Source organism: Hevea brasiliensis, unplaced genomic scaffold (genome assembly GCF_030052815.1).
Source record: "Hevea brasiliensis isolate MT/VB/25A 57/8 unplaced genomic scaffold, ASM3005281v1 Scaf1, whole genome shotgun sequence".
NCBI classification, from domain to species: domain Eukaryota; kingdom Viridiplantae; phylum Streptophyta; class Magnoliopsida; order Malpighiales; family Euphorbiaceae; genus Hevea; species Hevea brasiliensis.
In genome coordinates, this window is record NW_026614585.1 from 5,783,208 (window position 1) to 5,804,771 (window position 21,564).

The 21,564-nt window shown below is 31.8% G+C and overlaps 2 protein-coding genes and 1 pseudogene across 2 annotated transcripts; 1 reads left to right on the forward strand and 2 right to left on the reverse strand.

Moving 5' to 3' along the window:
* Positions 1–348: 348 nt before the first annotated feature.
* On the reverse strand, positions 349–2,676 carry LOC110673483 (thaumatin-like protein 1b; annotated as a pseudogene).
* A 606-nt stretch (positions 2,677–3,282) lies between these two features.
* LOC110673482 (uncharacterized protein At2g29880) lies at positions 3,283–6,263 on the reverse strand. The gene is made up of 4 exons (XM_021836633.2): positions 6,113–6,263; positions 4,144–4,490; positions 4,007–4,079; positions 3,283–3,941 (listed from the first exon to the last, which is right to left on the reverse strand). Exons 2-4 carry the CDS (start codon positions 4,474–4,476, stop codon positions 3,454–3,456), a joined length of 894 nt encoding a protein of 297 aa, XP_021692325.1. The 5' UTR covers positions 4,477–4,490; positions 6,113–6,263; the 3' UTR covers positions 3,283–3,453.
* Positions 6,264–16,882: 10,619 nt separating this feature from the next.
* Positions 16,883–21,039, forward strand: LOC110673399 (auxin transporter-like protein 5). Its single transcript, XM_058141406.1, has 8 exons — positions 16,883–17,279; positions 17,390–17,575; positions 17,688–17,800; positions 17,942–18,125; positions 18,511–18,608; positions 19,387–19,594; positions 19,721–19,978; positions 20,489–21,039. The coding sequence occupies exons 1-8, from the start codon at positions 17,124–17,126 to the stop codon at positions 20,750–20,752; spliced, it is 1,467 nt and encodes a 488-aa protein (XP_057997389.1). The 5' UTR covers positions 16,883–17,123; the 3' UTR covers positions 20,753–21,039.
* Positions 21,040–21,564: the final 525 nt, after the last annotated feature.

Genomic DNA, 21,564 nt, shown 5'->3' on the forward strand with positions numbered 1-21,564 from the left:
TAATTTTCGCAATATCATTTTCTATTCTTAAGTATTCAAATCATAGGTGACCTAGTCATTAATTATGATAAATTACAAGAATTAAATAATAATTTATCCTAAAACATTAGAAAAGATTAAAAAGATTATTGTTGTATCACCGAAGAGCAGAAAGCATTCCATGCATGAACTTTATCTCATTGGTACTGAAATAGTTATTAAAATTATAAAATTACAATTTTTAATTTCAATTTCAATTAGAGCACACTCAACCAAAACTAAAATAATGAAAAACAATGCAATCGCCGCTAATCACATCAACATAGGCAAAGTTTACCATTCAAATTATGCAAGGCGAAAAAACGAAGGTTATTCCAGAAATGCAGTCACCACCAATCACTGCTGGTGACCAAAAGTAATTCCAGTATTTGGTTTAATCTCACAAGTAAACTACCAAAATTCCTTTCCAATGTTCCATGAAATTTTTGTTGCCAAAAATAGTAATTTTTCTCTTTCACATTTAGCAGTCTGCTGATATATGTACTAAAATTGAAGTATAACAGGTAATGGAAATTAAATATTCCAAAAATCAATATGACATGTATTCCCAGTAACAAAAAGCTAATAAGAATATAGAGGAAGGAATATACACTCTTGATTTTGGTTGAGTAGCACTTCAGTCATTTGATCTCTTAAGCCATCAACAATGCATTGACACGGAGAGCTGGTACAGCTTGATGAAGATAACTAGGTTCTTCAGCTGGAATTTGCGCTACTATCTGACTGGAATTGTCCACGCCAATGTTAGTTATAAGGGTAATAAAAGTGGCCGAAAAAGCAAAACTGCCACTATAATAGAGGCTGCACCAGTAATAAGTTGCACCGGAACCACACCTGAGGATGATGCACTGCTTGCATGTTTGCTTGATATATACATCATAGTGTTATTCACCAGCGGAAGCTGTGCCCCATCCTTTTGTGTTCCCAGCAATATCTGGCTGCAATTTCCATGGAAAGTATATATATAGACTCAAGTACCACTTTACAATGTCAAAAAGCAATAACCTGACTTAATATTGTTCAGTCCAGTAATGCATCAACCATATGCTCCTATGCATATAGGCACAACAAAGCTGGTGAATGATTTTCAGATGAAATTCAAGGATATAAAGGAAAAGAAAGCTGCCTGCTTAATTAACTCCAAGATAAAGCCACAAGAAGTTGTTTGATGGTATTCTATGAAAACGATAACATATGTACAAATGACATTGTCCACTTTTTAATATGGAGATGCCAGAAGCAAGTATTTATAATGGTATTCATAGCAGTCAAATGTGCTTAGCAATTACAGTGAATAACGATTTGAAGGTAAGCCAAGTCTTCTTAAAGTGGACTCCAATAGTTACACAACCATTCAACTGTTTTAAACTTTTGATTTAATGAGTTGGTTGCACCTTCAAAATTATGTGACCTCTGACTTATTGCCAATGTCTAGGACATGGGACATGTCAAAGATCACTGAATTGCAACCTGTAACAAGCTAGGACAGGTAAATATCACTAAATTGGAAGTTGCAGTGTTCTCCTTGTCAAGATTAATTAGTTCTGCAATCTATATGGACAACAATAAAAAGAATAATAACATTAACAATCTGGTAATGCAGGGTAATGAGAATCAAGTTTGAAAAAAACTCTCTCAGATATAAAATGATTGAAGAACGTCCCTACATAATGACTCCTCTAGTTGAACTAAAACCTAATGATTTTCGCCAATGTGTTTTAACTCCATGATATTGGAATAATTTTCAAGCTATGAAGTCTTGAATTTGACTATGAGACAAATTAACCAACAAAAAAAAAAAAGAGATTTTCAAAATTTTTTTGTTTTTGTGCATCTAATATAAGATTTACCTTATAATTTCACAACTATTACATTAATTAGTCATTAAAGAGATGCAGCTCTTGAGGTTAATTAGTAATTTTACCTGGAATATGGTGGAAGGCAAAATATGATAACATAGTCTGTGTTGGCACACGTGTACGTGCTGATCTTATCATCGTACGTGTAGCTAATACGCTCGTGGGCAACCATGCTTAAAAAACTTTGAATAAACGGACGGAGGACACGTGTCAAGTGTAGAATAGGCCTCACTACAACAAAATTGCGGTTCCCCAAATGCCTCACACGCGCTCCAACAAGCTACTCCAACCTGCCCATTCTCACGCGTTGCAAATTTCAACTCCTTTGGGCACGCGCCGTTGAGGTCTATCAAGCACCCCGTAGCGCAGCAGGGGCCTTCTGTGATTTTCTTGGGGATCACTAGCATGGGAAGGTTGTAACCGTCTACTAAGCTGATGTCATAAAAATCCAAGCCACCGGCACCGTTTAGCGTGAACGCTACTAAAGTGGCGGGAGGAATAGCTCCGCTCCGCCACATTCTAGCTTCCCAAATCCACAATCCCCAGTTCCACAGGAAAATTTACCCGAGGATTCTTGGGCACAAAGAGTCCGACCCTATATCCGACCCGACCACGATCTGGGTATGGTTATAGTTTTTTATTTGCCGCTCTTAAGAGGAAAGCCTGTTGTGGGAAGCAGTGCGGCGCCGGCGCCGGATAGCAAGCCAGGCCAAACCGTCTAGAAGCACTTGTTGATGAGCTTAAAAGAAGCTGGTTCAACATCTGCTAGAATTGAAATGAAGAAGAAGAAGAAGAGAAATAATCAATTTGAAAGAAATTGGATGGTATTTATAATGCGTAGTTGAGTGAGTGATGAGTAATTGAAATACCTGAGAGAGAAGAAAACTATAATAGAAATGAAGAAGAAGAAGAGAAATAATCAATTTGAAAGAAATTGGATGGTATTTATAATGCGTAGTTGAGTGAGTGATGAGTAATTGAAATACCTAAGAGAGAAGAAAGCGAGAGGAGAGTAAGAAAGGCGGCAGAGAGAGAGAGAAGAGAGTATCCATTATTGAAGAAAATGAGAAAGATGAATTGAATTGAATAAGAAGTTTGGGAGTGAATAAAGAACTCTACTTTCCTTGTCAAGAAGGAGTTTCCCTGTTTGGATATTTCTTAATTGTGCCAATATTTTCTTGGTTTTTGCAGTCTTGGCTGTTTGACCCGTAACTGTTTTAGGCCATTATCTTATATCTTTCATATTAGCTTTGAAAAATAAAATTTCCATTTCTTCCCATCAAAAATTGAAACTCTCATCATTGTCCATGTTCCTGGACTCATTTTTTTGATTCAAGACAAACTTTCTCTAGCTAATGAGCTTCAATACATGACAGAATTGACATGGTACAAACATGGGAAATGCAACCCATTTTTCTTGTTGGTTTCAATTGAAGTTTCAACTGGAGAGCTCACAATCTATACCACATTGCTCGGATAATACAACACTAATGCATATATATCTATGCTAAGATCCTATGATTAGCAAACAGGTTGATTTGTATAATTAAGGTCACTAGACTTGCCATAGAGACCTCAGCCACATCAAGCGTCGAGGCCCTTTGATTGTCATGAATGCAATTGCATTCTTATCATCTTTAAGAACATTAACAGCCTTTGTAAACTCAGTATCATCCAATTCTTCCAATTTCTGCAGATCCTCTAGGCACTTTTGATACACAGCTTTCTCATTCATGGCGTTCATTTGCACAGCTCTCATTGTGGCTGCTGAGAACATCTCATATAAAGCATTCTCTAGAGTCTCTCCAACATTATCGCATGCTCTTCTTTTACGACCTGATGCTGAAGCAGCAACAGATTTCCGCTTCCTTGGTTGTGTGTCATTTATGCGGATTATTGAATCAGAATCAAGGGTACCATCAACTACCTGTGTAGCTAGGTTAATAGGCTCTGATGATCGCACTGTCTCTGTGTTGCTGTTTCCCTCTTCAGTTTCAACAGGTATTCCACTTGGAACAAGGAATTTTCCGGTAACTCTTTCTCCTGTACGAGGCATGTCACTAAATGCTAGAACATCGAACACAACTAATAAAGGACATACAATTTACCTTCAAATATGATGGACATCTGTTTATACAGGGGAAAGCTCTTTCGCCGAAAAGGCCTTGCTTCACTTCGTATCTGCAATAACATTATATCAGCTCCTATCAATGCATCAAATATAACTTAAGAGTAATTTACCTACCGCAATGTAGCTATCCCAAACTTTATCATCAGCCACAACCATTTGCCGTGTTTCATCCCAGCCAAATCCTGTATGGCTAAGCAGGGTTTTAACAACACCATACTCTTTCTTCATAACATTGTAACGGTTTTTAATTTGGTTTTCCTCCAAATTCATGCCAAACTTCTTATTAAAATCATGAGTGACAGATCTAATCACTTCATTTTTGAATTCATTGTAAGCAGTTCTTCCACAATTATGTTGATCAATAAAAAGTTCAACCAGATAAGCATCTCGACTTGGAGTCCATTCGGCCTTGGGACGCCCTAAGATCCCATCCTGTGCAGCAGACATATTGTAGCCCTTTGCTAAAAAGGACAAGACCAGTCAAGATGTGCTAAATCAACAAAATGAAATTTATACAACAATATCTCTGATTAAAAAAAAAAAAAAAGCCTAACTTCCAGACCGCCCTTTGCTAAAAATGGAGGCTCTCTTAGTATAGCTCTTAGGAGGATAGGAGGATTCATGTGAATTGTGAGTAACACATGCCCAACATACAAAACAAAATGATTTTCCCTTTACAGCAGTATCTATGATTGTTCAGTTAATGCAAAACACAGGATTTTGATTTTGAATTTTTGATGACTGCAAGAAATGATTTACCTATACACCAGCATCTATGCTATTGAATGTGAAGAGTGCATGAAATGAGTTAACATTATAGATGCATCTATGATTGTTCAGTTAAAGCAAATAATTCACTTGCCCCACACCCTTTCTGCAGAACAAGTCTTATGAAAGCCAAATTTCTCATTACATATTCTAGATAGTTTTCCTATTGCTTCTAATGAAGAGCAGTCGAGAACAGAAATTTTAACACCCTCCCTCATCCCTCACCCTCATTTCTTCTTCTTCTTCTTCTTCTTCTTTTAATTGTTTACCTGCTGCTAAGAAACCTCAATGAAATTTACTTCCACTGATTACCAAAAGCCCAAAGCATCTTCAGACCCCGTATGCATTTCCTACTATATCAGAACTAGGGATAATCTGACAAGGATATGTCCAGCTAATTATTCATCTTATGTAGTTCAAAAAGCTGATTATTTCATTCCTATCGCAAGAAGATTTTATCCTCATAAGGTTGACTTAGTTCACCTCCTGAAGACTAAATTATACTATTACCACACAAGTTGCTAGATTAATACTAATTAATAATATATCTTAGAATCCAAACTAATGTCAGTTTGAACAAGCTTCCAGAAAAAAGAACAGGCTGAACATTATTTAGTATAGAAAACTGATTCCTTTAAATGCCACCCCAAATACAAGAAGTCAGCTCATCTACAATGGAAAATCTGAAGACTCCAAACACAGCATGAAATCCATTCTAATATATGATGGATAATCAGATTCACACAGATCATTCAAGTTAAGCACATTTTTTAATTCCACAACAAAAAATTGCTTAATAGCAAGAGTGCAATTGAAATCATCCGTGAACTAGATTATCAAAGAACCAACTCTAAATTGTACTTTCGTGTACAATTAATCATCAAAAAGTTATCACATCTTACCCAAATTCCTTTTTAAATTGATCACCATATCATCATGCTATTGCCAGTTTCATATAAGTTCTCAAAACTCAAACATGATACAAATTAGTACTTTTTATTAATACTAATTGTAACTTTAAATAAAATCAATAATACCAAGAAAATCATATGCAGATTAAAAAAAAAAAAAAAAACTGATGAGACAATATTATGTATGTGTAGCTGTGTAAACTAAAATCAAACATTTCCTAGTCATTTAATTCAATCACTCGAACATGGAAGAGTTAAAGATACTACACTACATGATAGTTTCCTTTTCGATTTCCATTCCTTTCTCACAGTTTCTCAGTAAACAAACAGAGCATGAAATTATACTGAGCCAACATTAAAGAAAAAGATCAACTGAAAGTACTAAGAGAGTCGAAGATCCACACCGGAGAATTTATCGGCAACCGGAGCTCCGGCGACCGGCGAATGGCGTCGCAGGTATGTCTGTGCCTGATTTGTTTTAAGCGGGCAGTTTAAAGGGCTAAGATCATGGGAAAGTAAGAAAAAGAGGAAATTATCTATTGCCACGTCAGACAATCAGCTAGATTATGTCTCCTCTTTTCTGATATAGCGTTCTACTGTTGGGCTTAAATAGGATGGGCTACTAAATCCAAACCATCTAAATTTCTTATTTATTTATTTATTATTAAAATATTATTTTTTTTTTCATTTCATTGTATTTTGAGTAAGATAATAATTTAATTTTTTTTTAAAACTCTTAAAATTCATTTTTTTATTTAAAAAAATTATGGTATGTAATGCTCAAGTAATTTAGATTTTTATTTTTAAATTTTCCTTATGTGATATATTTCAACTGAATAATTTTTAAAATTAAATAAAATTTTTATAAATGATGGACCATGATGGGTTCTAAGGTTAAATCAATTTATGTTTGAACAATAATATTAATGAAAGTAGCAACAAACGTTATGGTCAAAACAAGAAACAAAATGAGAATATGGAGCTAGTTAATTGTTATCATATCATTATTCAAAATTGTAAGCAAAATCATATCAAATGAATGATTGTGCACAACAAATATAGTATTAAGGTGCATGTTGCTAAAAAAAGCCCAAAAGGAAATTGAAATTAATGGTCTATTTTGATTTAGAGTAAATTTTATGTTATTTATGTGGGTAGAATTTTTTAAACATTTTTCGTGGATTAAAATTGTGATCGGACTCAAAAAGTTTTGTATTGCAAATTGAATGAATTTTTTTGTGATTTCTGTGTTGATAACAAAAAATACGAATCAATAGATATAAATATTATATTTTTGGTCTATTGTAGTAATATTGTGAAAAATTCAGGAAACACACTAAAATTAGAATTTGAGTGTTCTGCTTACTCTTTTTATATAATAATTTTTATTTTGTGTCTTGTCTATAAATGTAGACCTTACAGTTAAATCATATAATTTTTTTTTTCTTTATACTATGATTATATGCGTGCTTAAATTTGTGTTAGTATTATAACATTTTGAAGCACAAAATTTACAATAATATAATTAGACAACTAAAACAAAAAGGAAAAGTAGGAATATGGAGTCAAATCAAAATGGCAAGAAACACATTGGAATAATTTCTTGTGCTTTGGAGCAAATGGGAAATGCAGGCAGCTTTAGTGGTGTAACACAAGAGGCGTTAAAGTGGGATGAGATGACACAAATGGTGATCTTTCCATATAGGATTCTTTGATTCTAAAAATTGCTTCCAAAATGGAGGCCAAAAAGGGAAGTTAGTATCATGTTGTTTGTTGATAAATGGGTTCAAATCAATATGGGCAGCCAATGCTCTAGCTACTAATGGAGTTGACCACAATTCAATTAACACTTCAAATCAATTCAATATGTTGTCCCAAGTCAATGCAGGTTTCCAAGCTCATCCCTCTTTTTAGTACCAAAAGGCAAAGGTGCTCGCTTCTCTTCTGCTGAAAATGTTAAAAAGAAAAAATAATCCAAAAAAACTTTGTTCATAATGAAAAGAGATGAAATGCCAAAGTTTGATCCAGTAGTGGACCCTTAATCATTGCTAAAGATAAACTATACATTCAGGGGAAAAAAAAATCCTTCCAAAATCTCTCTTAATTTGGAATAAAATTTTTACTTGATGTTAATTAAAAATTTTCTTGCGTTTTATTCTATGTCGCTTGCATATTTATAAATTTTGGAATTTTTTTATAACTGATTAGCTCCTTTAACCTTAACACCTAAATTTTAAAGTTGAGTTTATGTAACATCCCTGTACTAAGCAGTCTATACATTCTACTGTTCCGGTGATTAGTGTCTGTCCGGACAATCAGGATGTCTAGAACTATATTTGTGTCACCCAGAAAAGCCTTGAATAAAAATTAATAGCAATTATATGAAGGTAAAATGGAAATAAAGAAAATAAAGCATAATGGGTTAAATGAACTGAGGCCACAGCGATGGGTAATCGAACCGGGAGGTGACTGCGAGCTCAGTCACTGTCCTATTTTTGAGTGGACCTTATGGCACCTCAGGCCTAGAATTATTGCGAAGCTAACGGTAATGTGAAAACCACAGAAAAGAATTAAGAACTAATTCAAATAATTGAACCATGGTTCCAAAAGCAATTAAATGCTATTGGAGAAACGGATCAGACCGGTAAGGGGCAAAATGGTCAATTCACCCTTAGATGTGACTTTTGGCCTAAATGTCTAATAAAATATAAAAAATTAAAATATTGAAAACTAGATTAAAATTGAAGAGGTGAATGGAAAGAAAAAGAAATGAAAATTCAAAAAGAAAAAAGAATATGACATCATGGATGACACATGCATGATACAATAAATTTTAATTTTTAAAATTTGAAATTTTGGGGATAAATGTAACATAAAAAGACAATTAAAAAAATAAATTATTTTTACCTTCTTCCACCTTGTGGCCGCCCCTCTCTCTCACTTCTCTCTCTCATCTCTTTCATCACCTCCATTAAAACTCACTTGTAAGCTTTTCTAAACCCTAATTCTTGCCATGAATTCCCTAAATCCCTTAATTAAAACTTGTGTTTGAGCTTTGGTAAGAAGATTTGAGCAAAAAGAAAGAAGAAATTTGAAGAAGTGAAGCTTTGGGAATCCTACCAAAGAGGTTAGTAGTAACTTTCCATTTCTCTCTTTATAATTATGATTAGGCACTTTAATTAAGTTGGAAATTGTTGAAAATGAAACAAAAATGTCATGTTATGGAACCTTAGGAGTTTCGGCCAGCTTGAGTATGCATATGGTTTGATGGAATTTGTTGGAATTAAATGTGTATTTAAGCTTGATTGAGTATGTAAATGTGTTTTACACACTTTGATTTCATGGATTGTGCTAATTGGTGAATTAGGGTTCTTGACAATTGAAAATTTGGAGAAAATTTGGGGGTTTGGTGAAATGATGCCAATTGACCTAATTAAGGCTAAAATTGGTCAATTGGTGTGATTTGGAGTGTGATGGAATGATTGAAATTGGAATTGAGTTGTGAATGGTAATGTCCAATTCTGGACAGCCTGACCATGGTCCACTTATATGGCCATAATTGAAATTTTGTTGCTCCAATTGGTATGAGACCAATTGGAGATGAAAATTAAGACCCAAAGCAACAATTTTCATGTAGAAACCTTTCCCTAAAACTGACTACAAGTTGGTGAAAAATTGGGTTGAATCTGGATTAGGTGCCCTGCCACTGTACAGAATTGACTATATGAACAGTACTTGTTCAATTAGTCCTAACTTGGTATAGAAATGTCCAAATGACCTGATTTTTATACCATAGAAAGCTTAGACATAGCACAACAACTTTTATGAAGAACACAAACCCAAATTCTGACCATAACCAAGTCAAATTGCCAACCAAACTTAGGTCTCTAAATCTGCCAGAACACTAATTGTCCAGGATTTCTGGATTTTTGACCAATCCGGCCAGCCTTAGAAAAAGAAGCATAACTTAAGCTAAAAAAGTTAAAATGAAATGATTCAAAAAGGGAATTAAAGTTAGGATAATAAGGAATAATTTTGATGAAGAAAAGTTGATCAAATTTCTACTGTAGAAGGTCCAATGGAACAGTAGATCAAGTGATCCAAAACTGAAATTTTTGAATTTTACTTAGGGAGTTTGGAATTTCAATTGGCAGTCAATGCCAATATAATTGTAACCCAAAATGTGGTATGTGGGTGCAATTAAAACTAGTATACCTATTAAGTATGAGAAAGTCAACATTTTACCTAATTAGTTAAATGAATAGTAACCTCCTTAACCAAGAATATAAAGAGCTTTACTTATAAGACCTTAAAAGTAACTTTAAAATGTAAAATGCAATTACTAGAATTATGGTTAGATATAATTTGGATAAATATAAAAACACCTTAATTTTGTGTTTCAGTGGAGAAAAGGCCTCCCGAGAAAGGAAATTGACGGGAGTGAAGTAAGGAAAAGCTAATTTACGAGGTTTGTGTACAATAATTTTTCACTTTTAGTTTGCTATTAGAAAATTTATTTGAATATATTTTAGAACAATTTATGCTTATTATAGCTTTGAGAAATGTTGTGTTGCCTATTTTGTAAATGGAAATTTGAAATAAAAGTTGCTCAGTGTTTGCATGACATATTTGAATAATATGATTTTAAAATTGGTTTTTGATTCACACTTAGCATGACAGTATCATTGTATTCCTCCTTTATTTATGGGGTTAAGATAGACTATGTTCCTCCCTTTCTGGCTTGCCAGTTTGAGGTTAAGATTGGATGAGTACTCATATAGCTAGCTAGCCACCTCCCTCATTGATTTCGATTAGTGGGGTTGAGATTGCTTTATCGTGGTGTACAACACGGCATTGATTAGAAATTTTATGTCATGACCTAAGTTGTGTATTGATTGGCAATACTATAATTTATAAATTATTTTGATAAAATGGTATTATAAGAGTTGACATCAATTTCATGAAATGTGATTGTGAAATGGTTTAAATATGTGTTTATTGATGTATGATTTGATGTTTAATATCTTTAAATTTTTATTGTGCACCACTGAGTAAAAATTATTCAGCGATGGCTTTATTTGCTGTCGCAGATAGGGGAAAGGATAAAGCAGCAGAGTGAGCTGCTACAGTGATAGGAGAGCACCGTTTGAGAATTTTTTTATGGGTATATTATTTATACCCTTAACATTTAGTTTGATGTAAATATTTTTGTTCATATGTATCTTTTGTACTAGTTGAGCAGTTGTACAGTATAATTTGTAATGATATTATTTTTAGTTTTTTTCTGTAAAATTAAGACTTTTATGTTTATATTGAATATATTAAATAAAATTGATGTTTATTTTAAAATGTATTGAATTGAGTGAGATTGTGTTGAATTGAGGATTATTGAAGTTGAGATTGAGAAATTTGTATTGGAAGTGCTTTCCTTTCAGGTTTTGAAGAACTGTTTTCTCAAATTACAACTGGTACTTTACCGAAATTTTTATAAAATTGCGGAAAATGAAATTGACTAAAATTCTCACTTATAATTTAAACTCCAATTAAAGGTTTTTAAATAATGCTTTAATATTATTCTACCATTTAAAATGAATTGAAATTGTTTAAAATCCCTTGTAGTATATTTAATGGATTAATTCATTAGATATACTACGGGATCATGTTATACCTTACGGATGGATAAGATGTAACAGTTTAAGTTTCTAATATAGTGTCAGAACCTAATCCTCAGCTTCAAACAATTTCTCATATAGAGGTAGTTGTCAACATATATTCTTTTTAGTCTTTTATTCACGTTGTTTGTTTATAAATCTTGAGACCTCTTTATAACCTATTGGTTAATAAGTGATTGTCCTTCTTAATTATCCTGTTGGTATAATTTGGTGATAGACTAGCTATAAAATTATATATTTTGAAAAATAAAACATAAATAATATTTTTTTAACAAAATTGAAGAATTATAGATTGAATTAATTTTATATTGCACTAAACCATAATAAAAGAAACTATATATATATATATATATATATATATATATAAAGTAGTGGTGTGATTGGGAGGATATAATTCAATACATGATGGAAATTTAAATGATAGCTGAAGATGATTACTTTAGCATGATCTATCACAGTTGTGATAGATCATTTACCTTTTAGCAGGCATGGCACGCTGAATTCCTTAACATACTAATTGTTGATTATGGTTTGTTAGCTTGTCTTGGTGTTCTTTATGAGTAATTTTGGTAGAGATTTTATTATTTTCTTAACCAAAACAATATCATAATAATTAAAAACAACCCTATTATACACTCTCTTGTCCATTGGTGTCCCCCATTTTAGAGACTCCAAATATTGTTCTAAGACAAAGGTTAGCACAATTAGTTAGCATGCCCTTGTCTAGATTTATCAATGTTAGTTTCCCATGCTATAAGATTATAACCCATCTCTCTCTCTCTCTCTCTCTCTCTCTCTCTCTCTCTCAAATGCATAATCTATCTGTTTGTGAGAACCCCATTTCAACTTGTGAGAAGAAAATAATAATTTCACATGAAAATAATAATGTTTTTGGAGATTTGGAAGGTTCCACAATTTTTCATGCCAGAATATATTGAAAACTACTACTTTAGATATCATAAAAGATATGTTGTAATTATTATTATTATCAAATTTGGTATCATGGTAAAATATTATAAAAAAAATTCATAAATATATCATATTAAATTTCATCCAAGAAATTATTCATATCTGAAATTCAACGATTGGCAAAATAAAAATAAAAACTTTTTTTAATAATTCAGTGCTAGAATTTGAATCTTAATAAACAAAATAAAAAGAAAATTATCCACTTATTAAGATTCATTTAATGCACTCTATTAGTATAAAAAATTATAATTTTAATGACAAATTATATAAAAAATTGTGTTAAATAGGCGTAAATTATATTTAATGAACTTCAAATAGTGGTTCTTCTAATAGTGGGTGCATTAAAAAAACTGCCTTGGTTTTTGGTGGAGTGTTGAAGCAAACTTGTGGGCAAAGTATAAACCAAGTACATAGCATATAGGTTATAAAATTAGCAATGGAACAGAGTATATGCTGAAACTGGCCAGCTTGCTTGCTACATAATTAGCCTTTGCAAATACCTCCAACAGTACTAGTGATGATGGTGAGAGAACTGATAAGAACCATCTTCCAGTAGCTGTTCACTGACAGTGAAAATATATAATTTGCCAGGCAAACACATTGAGTAATTACTCCCTTAATCTTCCAATTAATCAAATTAAAACTCCATATACATGTGTTTTGATCAAGGACAAGGATCATTAGGCTATGGGAACAAGCATGCAGCAAAATTTTGGTGCTTTACAGGTACACCAGAAACAGTCAAGGGAGACAGGAGTAACAGGGAATGTTTCTGGTCCCTTGTAAGACTTGAAAGCAGCATGACCTCACGAGGAGAGTGGGTATGGTGCCCAGGCCAACAAAACCCATTAATATGTTGCACTGCACAAAAACAAAGCTTTTTTAACATCTGGGTTGTGTGTTTCTTGCCTTTTCTTTAATAATATCAACAATTGGTATACATGGGTTTTCTTTTATCCTTTCTAATTTATACAAAGACAAAATCATTATGCTTTATAATCATGAGTTGAAAGATAATCAATAATCTCTTAGGTCACTTGTTCAAAATTCAAAAAGGAGGAGTGCTTTGGGTAAGAAAATCGAAGGCACTTCAAAGAATAAAAGCTGGCAACTTCCAAGGAGTGAAAGCTAAAATTCTTGAAAATTTTAGCTTTGAAAAACTAATATTCAATGTTTTATCTAATAATTTTATTCTTCTTTCAATTTTCTCTGTATATCACTTTATAAATTTACTTTTGCTTAGCAGAGAAAGCATTGTTGTTCAACTCATACTATTTTATCACTTTTACACTTTTTCTCAGCCATTGCTCCATGATGTTTTACATTTCAAACTTAAATGTGCCTCCTCCAAAATTAAGGGAAAAGAAAAATAGATGTTTAAGGAATTAATAAGCCTATATTTTGAAGTACTCTTGGCCAGTCTCTCTACAATTAATTAAGTTTAAGCATGTCAAAAAATCACTCAATCTAAAAATTTAAACTTATAGATGAGACCTATAAGAATAGTTTTATATTTCTAACACTCCACAAGAATGTCCACTAGATTTGAAACTTAAACAAGCATAGGCTCCATTTGCCTTATGCAAAAATACTTAATCAATAAATGGAGTTGACAGATTCGAACTCTAAACTTTTTTATCTGAGAATTCATAATATCATATTAAGAAATCACTCAACTTAAAAACTTAAGCTTATATTTAAAAATACAAGAAAAATTTTACATCTATAACACAAAGCACTATTGAAACTACTAATTATCTGATTACACGATTTAATTTTGCTAAAGAATTGCTTAATTTAAAAGAAATGGGTTTTAACATCTCTAATGCATTACGTATCACCTCATGTGAAAAACCAACAAAATTTAGCACATTCGCTAGGTTATCTTATATATGCTAAAATTTTTAATAGCAAAGAACATTCAGAATTTGAAACCTAAAGTAACCTATAAATCAAAGATGTTGTAATATTATATAAAAGAATAGAATAAAGATGGATTCATAAATAAAGAATCATTCAACTTAAGAATATAATTTCATAATAAAGATTAAAAAAATAATTTTAATATTTCGAACACTTATATATACCAAAAATACTTTTTTGCCTAGACTTGATCTGTCGTATACTTAAGATACAATTTGTATGATTGGATTTACTTATTAAATAAATAAGTCTTATATATTTATATCTTGAGTTTATAATAAATTGAAACTAAGTAAGAATTTTTCTATATACCAAATACTAATTATGATTTTCGAAAAATTTTTATTTAAACTTGATTCACATTAAATTCAAGATATAATTATACAAAATATATGTATTTAATAAGCAGATTTACTATGCATATTTTGCGGTCTATCTGTGGCACTAAAATAACATGTATAGATGAGTTAGCATATATAATCTAGATAAAAGTATTAAAAATATGAGATTTACATACTCTTTAACAAAAAGAAAAAGAGAAGATCTACACATCCTTTAGCATACGAAAAGCTAAAGAGAATTCGAATGATGAAGGAGAAGCAAGCATTAATAAAAAAGAAAAAATAAAAACATCAAGTACAGAATATTAGAACTTTTGCAAAGAAGAATAACAATAAAATAATAAAGGAAGATACCTTTTCTCGAGAATGGTCCATATAATTTTGTCTTATATGTCCAAAAATAAAATAATTAAAAGGGAAAAAAAATGTAGAAGGACATGTGAACAAAGGAATTTTGGGGAATTTACAAAGCTTTGGCCATGTGATAAAAGCAGCTTCTTTCTTCTTGTAAAGAGACCACGCCCGTTTGGCTGCAATCATGTGGTCTACTTTGTTATAATTTCCTTCACTTCTTCCATTGCTTATGTTCAATTTTATCTATGTAACTTGTTATTTTATATAATATTAATTATTGGAATTTGAATTTTAATACTAAACCATAAAAATATTTTTTTATTTATAAAATAATTAATTCCTTAGATTAATAAAAGCAAATAATTTTCATTCATGGTTTAGCACCTCCAATGCAAATTAATCATTATATAATTTGTTTGCTTTCTCATGCGTGCATATTGAAATTAATTTGATTAACACATATAGGTTGTTGTAATTAAACTTAATGAAGGGCTAATTTGGAATGATGCAATTAAACGTAATGAAATATAATTAAATAAAATTTTATTATAAAAATAATAAATTTTAATTTTAATTAATTACTGTAGATAAATGCTTCAAGAATAATTTTGTATCTCAAATATATCTCCGCACGTAAATGTCTATTATACTTTAAGTATAAATAAGTGTTGACCTATTTTATTTTTTGTTATAATATTTAAACCTTATTTGATTCAAATGACCTACTTTTCTGGAAAGTAAACTTTCTAAACAATAACTTAACTAATAAATGAAGAAATTAAGAGTCTTAAATTCTCATAAAGTCAAGGATTATGACCAACTAAACAAATCAAATTTTAACAATTTTTAAGAATTTCAATTGTGCCGAGGTTACCTGCAGTGATTACATTTTAAAGGGTATATTTAGCTCTAACTAAAATTCAATTTTCAGAATGATTCACAGAAAATTTGAGAATATTTGTATTCCTGGTCTGAGAATTACTTATAAACAATAACAAATGAATAAATAGGTCAAAATGCAGCGTAACTCAAGAAGCGGGGAGACCCGCCCGTGCGGACGAGCCACTCACGCAGTCACGCTCTCTAAATAATTAGCTTTGTTTTAATTTAATTTATGAGGAAAAAAAAAACAAGAATTTTAATTATAAAAAGGGTCTCCACAACCATTCTATTTTTTCGAAAACCACAAAACACAACCACGATATTTCCTCAAAAATCATAATTTTTCTTAAAAAAAAAAATTAAATACGTCTGATATGCTCAATTTCATATCAATTTGAGTTCTATAACCGTAAAATTAAATATTTTTATATAAAATTAATTAAAATATATATAATGTATGTGAATAATTATTACATGCAATAATTTAATTTTATGTGTATTTTTATAAAAATTATAAAATTTTATTTATTTATAAAATTTATTAAATTTTAATTTAATTTCATAAAAATTACTATAATTAAAAATTAAAAACTTTTAAGTTAATTTACTGATCTTTCAATAATTTTATAAGTAAAATTACCTAAGTAATTACTAATTACTGATAGAAAACAAATGAAGCAAAGTGAAAGGTTTGACTGAGAAGTTGGTTTATGAAAATTTTTTTAATTTTTTATTATAATTTTTATAAAATTAAATGAATTTTATAAAAAAAATTAAAATTTAATAATTTTTATGAAAATATTTATAAAATTAAGTGACTCTGTGTATTAATTATGCTAGTGTATGCACAAAATTATATATTAATGAGTTTAATCATTTTATATTAAATATTTATAAGAAAATTTGTATAAAATTAATTAAAATAATAAATATATATAAATTTTAATATAAATACTTAAATTGAACTCAATTATAAAAGATGAAGCCGCACCCTTCTTCAATTAATTATCTTTTGTTATATTAATCTCCAGAAGGCGGATTTTTTCGCTTCCCAAAACCGGTTATCTAAAATACCTTTCAGACACTGCCTTTCAAGATCTCCTCCTGTCTTATATATATACCTCCATATCTAAATGCTTCTCTTCACTTCCATTCCCAATCTCAGAACCCTTCTGTATATTGCATACAGATAAGCTAACATACCCTTTACAAAGTCACCATTGGAGAGTAAAAGAACGTAAGTGACGACTCTCATCACAGAGAGAGACAGAAAGATGGCAACTGATAAGGTGGTGGAGACTGTGATCGTAGGGAATTATGTGGAGATGGAAACTGAAGGGAAGTCTAAGAACATGAAAACGAGGCTATCTAAGTTTTTGTGGCATGGTGGTTCTGTTTATGATGCTTGGTTTAGCTGTGCTTCTAATCAGGTTAATTTTTAAAACTCTTTTCTTGTCTGCATATGTTCATCGACTACAAAATTATTGCAGCAGGGTATGCATTTACCATATATGGGTTGGTTTATTTGCTTTGTTTTCAGGTGGCTCAAGTATTGCTTACTTTGCCATACTCGTTTTCCCAGCTAGGAATGCTATCCGGCATACTCTTTCAGCTCTTCTATGGGCTGTTGGGTAGCTGGACAGCTTATCTCATTAGCGTACTTTATGTAGAATACAGAACCAGAAAAGAAAGAGAAAAAGTTGATTTCAGGAACCATGTCATCCAGGTTTTTCTTCCTCATTTTACTTAATTCATTACAAGAAAGACAAACTTTCTCTTTAATTTATTGTTTTGCCTATTAAATTAATTCATTTCATAACATGGTTTCCTTTATGTAGTGGTTTGAAGTTCTTGATGGGCTCCTCGGGAAACACTGGAGGAATGTGGGTTTGGCATTTAACTGCACTTTTCTTCTGTTTGGATCAGTCATTCAACTTATAGCTTGTGCAAGGTATGCATATACTCATGTCTTTGACTGTTCCTTTAACTCTATCCTCCATTAAAATATAAACAAGAAGAATCACAAGCTTGACAATGTCTTGTATATGTATATTTATTTCTTTCTTTAATTATGATGTTTGCATATTTGCAGCAACATATATTACATAAACGATAATCTGGACAAGAGAACTTGGACTTACATCTTCGGGGCTTGTTGCGCCACCACTGTGTTTATTCCTTCATTTCACAATTACAGAATCTGGTCATTTCTTGGCCTCCTCATGACCACTTACACTGCTTGGTACCTCACCATTGCCTCCCTCCTCCATGGCCAGGTAAAATAAAACCTCTCTCAGTCCTAGAACTTACACAGTGCATGGCTTTTCCATGCAATAGGCCCTTAACACGTGTCCCCATCTCTTAAGGACAATCTGTCCCCACATTTGGGCATGCCCTCAAACTTGGCTAATTATTAAATATACTAAACGTATTAGAAAATAGTATTCATTTTTTATAAAAAAGTGACTCCTTCTTGTGATATAAAGAATAAGAGATAGTACATATATATATATACTCAATGTACCTAATAATTTCTCCTCGAGCTAACCAAATCCCACTTGTCCACGATGAGAATTCCAAAAACCCTGTCAAACCTCTCAAATTGCCCTTTTACCCTTTAACACAATTACTAAACAAGGGATTAATGTATTTGATGTGTAGGTTGAAGGGGTGAAGCATTCGGGTCCAACAAAAATAGTGCTATACTTCACTGGGGCCACAAACATTCTCTATACATTTGGGGGACATGCTGTTACTGTGTAAGACATGTTTGGATTTATAATTCGTGTCTTTTACTCTATTTGCAAATATGTCCTTGTTCCTTTGAACTGCATATATATTGTTTTGAAACCTGTAGTTTACACAGATGGAGAAATTGAATAATTCCATTTAACGTCATTTTGAAAATGACAGAACCTAATCCTATGTATATCATGAAGAAGAGAAAGAAAATGACTAAACCCTGGTTTGGCTTAGACATGGTCTGACCATCTGTGAGAGTGAGATTATTATTATTATTTTTTTAATTTTCAAATAGCCGTTCTTTAGGCGTGGGAGGCTAAGTCTTTGTTTCCTTGGGAACCCTAATCTTCTTTTTCAATATAGAAAAGTCAATCATCTTTCCATTTCTTGCTTTTGCTTTTATCATTAGAAGAGACCAATAGGGGTCCAGCTTATCAGTGATTCCTCTCCTTTTTTAGATTTCATGTTTTCTTTTCTTTTCTTTCCCTTCGAAAATCAAAAAGAAAACAGAAAAAGATCTAGGAAAATCTCTTGTGCAAAGGAGCCATGGGGTTGATATTAAAACTCTGATAAATACATTTCTATTGTATATCAAATCAGTTTTAACTGGGTATTATTGAAGTTTATTATTTCAAGTTTAATCAGTTACAGTGAAAAAAAAAAAAAAGAAATTGCCTGCAAGCAAGGCCAGACAAGCAGTAAAACGTATTATACATGAACGAACTAAGTACAATAAATTCTGATTGTGATTAATTAGTGTAAGGTGGTAATTTAATTGCAATTATGATGAAACAGGGAAATCATGCACGCAATGTGGAAGCCTCAGAAATTCAAGGCCATATACTTACTGGCAACCCTGTATGTGCTGACCCTGACGCTTCCCTCTGCAGCAGCAGTCTATTGGGCATTTGGAGACATGCTTCTTAATCACTCCAATGCTTTTTCTCTCCTCCCAAGATCTCCTTTCAGAGACATGGCTGTCATTTTAATGCTCATCCACCAGGCATGCAGCACTCTAACATTACTCTTGTAAACCCAAAATTATTATTATATATGCAATAATAATTACCTATTATTGCTATGATTATAGTAATAATTAATATTAATTTGGTGATGTTATTGTGTGCAGTTTATAACATTTGGGTTTGCATGCACCCCTCTGTACTTTGTGTGGGAGAAAGCAATAGGGATGCATGAATGCAAGAGCTTATGCAAGAGGGCTGCAGCCAGATTGCCTGTGGTCATTCCTATTTGGTTTTTAGCTATCATCTTCCCATTTTTTGGACCCATCAACTCAACGGTTGGATCTCTCCTTGTTAGCTTCACCGTATACATCATCCCTGCCCTGGCACACATCTTCACCTTCAAATCAGCCGCTGCAAGAGAGGTAACCGAGTCACCATAAATTTAATATTTAGATTATTAATTTATTTAATTAATGAAAAGAAAAGAGATGCCACGTGGAATGTTGTCAGACAGAAAGTCAAAGTTTGACTGAGTCACGAAGGAATTGAAATTCATTAATTAGGTTATTAGTAAAGAATTGTGTAAAGAATAAGAAAACGCAGTGGTGATAGCGTGCGGTCACCGTCTAGCAGACCAGTCCTCGGAGCATTCTCCGATAATTAATTAAATAATTCTAAAAGACGTGGCGGAATTTTATTGCTTAATCTGTTCTGATAAAGGCACGAGATTCATGCTGCAATATCAATGCAGAGTATCAGCTCGTACCTGATTCCCCGTATCTGGGCTGTACTTTTACTTCAAAGTCTGTTATGATATGGGTTTGGGTTGCGGATAGGATCTTGTACACACAGTAACATAATTTCAAATCAGTTCTGTTTAGAACCGTTTGATGTGATCATTTTGACATTTGATGAACGGTTATGATATGCAGAATGCAGTGGAGCAGCCACCAAAGTACGTGGGGAGATGGGTAGGGACGTACGTGATAAATATGTTTATAGTGGTGTGGGTACTGATTGTTGGGTTTGGATTTGGTGGATGGGCGAGCATGACAAACTTCATACACCAGATTGACACATTTGGTCTTTTCACAAAATGTTACCAGTGCCCGCCACCTCTGCCCAACAATCTAAATGCCACCGCCACAGCTCCTCCTCCCGTCCACCACCCCAGCAACCATACTCACCACCTTTGATTTCTGCCGCGCACGCCAAAACCAAGATTGCTAACTGATTACAGAGTTCTTCCAAGGCGCATGAAATCATAGTCCCTAGTCTGAAAACCCAATCATGATTGACGGTCACCACATTTGGCACCCTTGATTGCTAGAACATGGAGACAATTATGTACTCATTGACATACATACTCCACCTTTTTATGTATCTTCATGTCTCTTATTAAGCTTAGAAAGTTGTGTGAATTTTATTTATGAGAAAAAAAAAAAGAATGTAAGGAATATTTATATTTGTAGTTTTTCTATGATGTTAAAATGCCTGAAATTACTAACTTTTAGAAATTATTTGATTTAACTTATAAATTAATTAAATTTACTTATAAATAGAAAGTTATAAGTATATTAGTATTTAATTTCATTTATAAATTAAAAATTTACTTAAAATAAATTAGAACTTATAAATAAAAATACCTTACTTATTACTTATTTATTTATCTTAAAAAATACTTTTTTACAAAATAAAAGACCATATTATCCTAATAATTTTAAAAATATCAATATTTTCCTCATTTTAATAACTACAACACTTAGTTACATATCTTTTTTTATAATTTTAATCAATTAAATTACTTTTAATCACATTTTAATCAAACATTTAAACTACTTAAAAGTTATTTTTAAGTAATTTTACCCAAAAATTAGTTACTTATTTTTAATTTGACTCATAAGTTAAAAAATATATTTTAAGTTAAAAGTTAAAAATAAGTAGCAAAACTAAACACCCCCTTAATATATGACACTATATTTATGTCATGTTTTATGAATTTTTATAT